The sequence below is a fragment of the Falco peregrinus genome, chromosome 5 (assembly GCF_023634155.1).
Source record: "Falco peregrinus isolate bFalPer1 chromosome 5, bFalPer1.pri, whole genome shotgun sequence".
Taxonomy (NCBI): Eukaryota; Metazoa; Chordata; class Aves; order Falconiformes; family Falconidae; genus Falco; species Falco peregrinus.
In genome coordinates, this window is record NC_073725.1 from 20717270 (window position 1) to 20723668 (window position 6399).

The 6399-nt window shown below is 44.9% G+C and overlaps 1 protein-coding gene across 2 annotated transcripts in view; it reads right to left on the minus strand.

Moving 5' to 3' along the window:
* Window positions 1–5599, minus strand: part of ANLN (anillin, actin binding protein) — a 30531-nt gene extending 24932 nt beyond the window's left edge. For both annotated transcript variants that reach the window (XM_055804414.1, XM_055804413.1), the window contains exons 1-3: window positions 5464–5599; window positions 767–920; window positions 100–384 (exon numbers count right to left, since the gene is read on the minus strand). In XM_055804414.1, the coding sequence (XP_055660389.1) occupies window positions 100–384; window positions 767–920; window positions 5464–5481 (457 nt within the window). In that variant the 5' untranslated portion in view covers window positions 5482–5599. The remainder of the gene's footprint in view (window positions 1–99; window positions 385–766; window positions 921–5463) is intronic.
* Between the last annotated feature and the right edge of the window lie 800 nt (window positions 5600–6399).

A 6399-nucleotide genomic window follows, 5' to 3' on the forward strand; every position in this document is an offset into this window, starting at 1 on the left:
AAAACTTTAGCATTCACCCACAAAATTATCTTCTGCTAGCAAACAATCATCAACACAAACACTGAAAAACACCAATACTGTTTAGCAAGTGAAAGATACCCTCGCTATCCCAGCAGCGTCTCTGTTCCACCAATTTCTGCATACGCGTCTTGACTGAAAGGGCTGCAGGAGTTTCTGACTTCATGTCTACTTTTCCTTTCTCAACAGGCTGAACTAATGAAGGCCCATTAGAAGCAGGTACATGCAACTCTGAAGTCTTCTCAAGTGAATGACAGCTCATGGAACTTGAAGGAACTGGCTGTAGGTTCTCTGAACTGGAAGCTTGAATCTCCATATTGTCAGGGCAGAGCCTCTTTGATGGCGAAGGCTTTGTACCAGGTTTCACTGTACAGGTCAGAGTATTCAAGCAAATTAGCATTCAAATAACCTAAAATATTTTCAGAGATGGTACAAAACTTTAACACAAATAAAAGTATGATTTATGAATACCCTGATACACCTCCCAAAAACTGCCCTTCCAAAATCTACCAAGCACAAGGCACTATCTTTGGCATTATACAATCATTTTTAAATAGCCTACTAATTACTTAGAGCATCTGCTCTCAGGTTAAGCTAAACATTAGCCATATTCAGTTCTAGTGGTCAGGTAAACTAAGCAGTGATGGATGCAGTTAAGATAAACACTGAGGGTTTTCACTTGCCCTTAGGAAAAAGGAGTTGGGACTTGTATCAAAATACAATCTTTATTAAAGTTGTTGAAAAATACCTTCTTCACCAGGAAGAGGTGCCTGGTTACCAGTTTCCAACAAAGGTTCTCTGACCCTCTTGGTCTGCATTGTGGGTCTTGCTCCCATCTTGGGCCGCTCAGCCATTTTCTTCTGCAGGTTCTCTCGCCTGGCACGGGTTCTTTCAAGGAGTTTCTGAGTAGTCAATAAATCAAGTGTCACTATATATTGCAATAAGCATGTTAACTAGGAATAGTTCAAGTTAAAAACATTTGAATTTTATATAGCATATACTAAGATCCACAATACCAGAAATTATAGCGAAGGCTACATTATGGCAAACACAGCTCTCAGATGATGCTAACTGATCTACTATACTGCAATGTGATAGAAATATTCAAAGTTGGGTTTTCCGACTGGCTATCCCTTCTGAAAGCAGAACGAACAAAATATGTTTTCTGCACTGCCAACTACGTGGGTTTTCTGTCTCCTTTTTCTCACTGTAATAGCCCCTGATCACCATACTTAGATTTTATCCTTGCAACACTCACAGCTACTTGCATTTTCAACAAATACCTGATAGAAAAAAGGTAGCTCACACTGTAGCAAGTTCCAAGCTACCTTCTTGCTATCTGGCTAGTCAGTACATGTTTGCAGGTTAACTGAAGTTCTTTGGCCTACCAGACAGACAACAGGCTGCAGCGTTTTCTTCACAGAGGCAATGGTTTGGGTCTTTTCACCTAGCCACAAACTTACAGGAAAATTGTAGAAACAGTTAAGTTTGAGACACCTACTCTTTTATTATGAAAAGGTGAAGCTACCCAGAAAACAAACTTTGGTTCCAAAGTTCCAATCATTAAATCAACTAGTGTCTCCCATTAGCTTGGCTTTCAAAGGAAATCAGGCTAAAGAGACACAAGCAATAGCAAAATTAAAATGGGGGGGGGGGGGGGGGAGGAGAGGAGAGGAATCTTTCTGTGGAGCCTGAAGTAGTCAGAAATGTTTGCAAGTAATTCTGTTTTTTACCGAACCACCACATGACAGTCTTGAACTGTCAAGTCTTGCTAGTAGGCCTTTTTGACACATTGCTAAGGCATATGGCCAAGCCACCTGATTGGTACTAACCCTCTAAGAAAATACACATCGACGTGGTTGCCAGGCAGTTATAAAAGAAAATTCAAAATTAAATACATGGCTGTTAATATTAAAAAATAATTGTTGCCATTACATCTTCTAAATCAAAAGGTGAATTTCTCTTCCTCAAGCCTAAATTTTAAGGCTATTTATCACACTATTATCTGTATACAGAACATGCAAGGAGATACCAATTAAGCTACCAACAGCATCCTATTTCATTCCCTATCCACTGGAAATTTGAGTACTATGATCATATTCCATAAAAAATAATGTTTTAGTAAATATCCCACACTAGTTAGAAAGTGATTCCTTACAGCATCTGTTAGAAATAGGTTGTGGGTTTGTTCAAGTACTGCATTCATAAACCATTATCACTCAGTTTGATCACATCGAAAGGATACTCACCTACTCCTTTGATCTAGGTTTTAAGATACTATGAGACAAGCAATTGTGTGATTGAACTAATGGCCTTTGAAGGCAAGCATATAAACTGCACTTGTTTGGTGGCACATAAATTATCGTGAGAACTGTGCCAGCCATTATCTGTCCTGTTGCACAGCTATTAAATACACATTTCACATTTTTAACTGTCTAAGGCTGAAGTCTTAAACAATGTTCCATTGTAGGGCAACACAGGACAAATGGAATGCTAATCTCAACAGTTTTTTGTGAAAGCAAAAATCAGCTTCTCTAATTTCCATGGAAGAGGAGGATTTTTGGGGAAAGGGGAGTTGGCAAGACATGTCACAGATGAAATGCCAGGAGTGTTTGCAATGTAAGTTTTCATGCTAGTTGCATCCACAAGTCAAGTTTCCTTATGTCGACCTACAAAAGGCAGAGCTACAAAGTGCATGTAATAACCACATAAATAAAATCTTGAGGGCTATATAAATTAACTATTCTTCTTGCCCAAAGTTGAGTATATCTTCCACAACAGCATTTCTACAGTTCTATTCAAACACAGTCACATTCCTTTCTGTTTTGTTAGTACAGTGAAAGGGAGTTTCAGTTGTTACAAATAGGATGTCACTTCCCAAGAATGCACATGTCTGTTGCTGAGCTCCAACTCCTATTGGCTTTTTGTATCTCAAGTTTTCCATGCAACTGCCGCAATTCAAACTCTGCTATTACACACGATGAGTAAGCCAGTCATCATAACTTGAGGCTTACTTTTCAAGTTCATCAACAGGGTGTTTGCTACAAGTACATTCTCCTAATCAGGAAAGACCTTCCCACTTTAACTGTCGATGGACAATCTTGGTTTTTAAAAAGTATGTTTTAAAGTATATATTTAGCAGCATTAGAGAAGATACTCAGACCCATGTGTGACGGCAAGAATGTGTTCTTAACTACCCTGCTTTACTAGCAGAGTGCAGCAAAGGGAGCAAGTCTATCCACCACATTGAAGGAACAATTAGCTTCAAGTTTCACATATGCAAACTGTCCTGAGCAACTGCATCACTTATTTCGCTTTGGTCATCTTCCATACCAGCAAACCGCACTTTGCTCTATGAATGTCATTAAGCACTTTGAAGTACAAAATAACCTAGACTATTTCTAACATTCTGTAGTACCAAACAAAGCCTTTGCACAAGAAAGGAATTATACAATCAGCAATACACTGAAAGTCACGATTAGTACATTCATTGTGATCCCAAAAAGGTATACACTGCACCATCTCCTCAGTGCGCCCTGCATTAATAGTCTGGTTGAGATTCAGAAGGTTATTAGTATTTACTTGCAAAATGAATCAAAATAAACATTATTTCAGAACTGTCTGATTTGAAAGCATTCCATTGAATCTCACAGCAAGATTTATTTGAGGTTAAATTCAGTGAGACCAGGACAAAATTTGTTACTGAAAAAGTGATCAGCAAACATTGAATTAACAGCATGTTTTGGCCAAATAAAGCTTGAATTACAATGCTTTATATAATCAACACTTACAATGTCTCACCAGTTCCCTGCAACTAACAGAGCATGGTAATTTGTAGATAAATATTACCTGAAAATAGTTAAGTATTAAAATGAAAAACAAAAAAAACAAACCCAAAACAAAACCAAAAAAACCCACAACACTTCCTAGGAGGTGGTAAAAAGCTTTCATTTCAGAAAGCTATTTTGAGCAAAGTTATTAAGCTTCAACACTATTATGGGTCAAATTTGTACACAACAGCAGAATACATATTTGTTTTAGGTTTTGTTGGATATGGATACCTCCGCAGCATAAACATTCTTGGCAAGTCAAGATTTTTAGGCACTCCACAGTACTAGCCAACATTGGAATGAAGTTTACTCTGAGGAGTGGCCTCACCGTTGATCACAGCTTTTCAAAGTCAGCTATCTACAAGAAGGGTGTGTTGAGGCTGGACTAACTCCCAGCACGCAAAACCATTTTCAACTTTGTGCAATAGTCTGGACTTGAAATTTATTTAAGACTAGTTGGATCATGTCACTTACTACCAATTAAGGAAAGAGGTTTCGAATGTTTATACTTAGCAAGCCTTTACATGGGGATATGGTAAATCTGCCTTGGCATAACACATTCAGTTGGTATATTCAGACCGACACATTAGGCTCGGCTTTTTAGATCAGATCTGTGCAGTCACCTGTTTTGGGCACTCTATTTGAAGTATGTCAGTTTGATATACAGATCAGTTTCAAGGGGGGAAGAGACTATTTCACCAAAGTATTTTATTTGGATGTTTTTTTAAAGTAGTTCAGGTTTTGTTTAGGCAGACTGTGGACTGAAGGTCATTTTTACTATGAGATTTCTCAAAGCAGTTACAGAACAGCTCCACAGCTTTACATCTGTCAAACACAGTCAGAGTACAGCACAGCATCTCCAAGAAACCTCTAACCTTCACACAGGTTTAAGATGGTCAATTCCATTCAATTTCACCTCAGGCACACCACACACAAATCCACCCTGACAAATTACTTCCTTTTTTTAAAGGAAAAGGAGGAACTGTGCCTGCCGATGAAAGCAGCCAACCATAGCTTGCAATCATGTCATATAGGGTGCACTTTTAATCAGATAATCACTGCTTTGGCCAGACTTCACACTCAACCTTTAGATAGGGCAGGCTCAAAGCATGTCACTCCCGTTAGCTCCCGGGGTCCCTTCTGTGTCAGCCGAAAATCTTATCGGCCAGACACAGGCGAAGGACAAACAGTAAGGCGCTGGGAAACTCAGTCAGCTCTCAGCTCGGTTTAGCTGAGGCCCTCTCCTCCGCAAAGCCTGCCGTGACAAACCGCTGTCCCCAGAGCGCTGGCGGCCCACAAGCGCCCGGGCAGCTCCAGCAGGGCAAGCCCCAGCACCAGCACGCCGAGCGGCCAGGCCGAGCCTCCCCAGCGCAAATCAAACGGCCCTCTACAAGCAGACGAACGCCCGGAGTAACGTGAACGGGGCCGAGGGACGCTGACAGGCCGGAGCCAGGGCTGGGAGACACTATTCCGCCCCAAGGGCACGTTCACAAGGAGCCGCGGACCCCGCCGCCGCTGACAGCTCGCCCCCGCCCCCTGCCCGGATCGAGCCCCAGCTGCGCCCCCTCCGCAGCTCACGACGCGGGGGCCGGGCCGGCCCACCCCGCGCCCTCACCTCCGTGAACGGGTCCATCGCCGCCGCCGCCCGAGTAGCAGAACTGCCGCCCCAACCGCTCCGCGGATTTGAATTTCAGCGCGCGCCTGAGCTGCGCAGGCGCGAGGCGGTGCGCGGCGGGGGCGTGGCGGGAAGCCGCGCGCCCACGTGACAGCAACCAGGGCCGTCACCGGCAGAGGGAGGTGCTCGCGCTTGCGCACAACCTCCCGCCCGGCGCCGCCGCGGCCATTGATTGACGGGAGACCTATCCAATCCGACGACAGCCTGCCCGCTCACCCCCGCGCGCTGCCCGCCCCCTGAGGCCGCCGTGTGCGGCCGGGGGTGCCCCGGGGCCGGCGGGCCGCCCTGCTCTCTGCAGCGGGCCGGCTCTGTCCTTGCGGGCTGCGGGAGCGGGCCCGGCCCGGCCTGGGCTGCAGCACCCCGGGGCCGGATCTGGCCCCTGCGTGCCGTCGTGCCGCCCAAGGTGCCCATGCGGTGGGAGTGCCTCCAGCCATGGCAGCCCTGCGCCGCCTTTCCCACCTTGCCAGCCCGGCCGTGTGCAATCTCTGAGCTTTTTTAAAAGAAAGCTGAGGATTTTACCTCCTTTACGGGCAAGGAGAGCAATACTGCCTGGTGGACCCCACATCTTGCCGCTCAGTAGGAGTGGCCCCCGAGCCCTTTTCATTTGAAGTTTCATCTTTCAGCCGGCATTGACAGAAAAACGTGATTTCAGTGTTACTTTCTGAAGGGAGAGGGCACTCACCTCAGTGCTGTTGTGAAGGTCGCAGCTCCGGCTCACGTCTTTGACGTTCCTCCTTGAGTTACAGCCCATGGTCTCCCCAAACCTCACCTGCCAGTTCGTCCTGCCGTCCCCTTCACTGTTTCACTGATGGTTCTTAACGTGCAGGTGTTGGGGATGCTGAATTGGCAGAGTCCCATGGGGTGCTCAGATTCAGG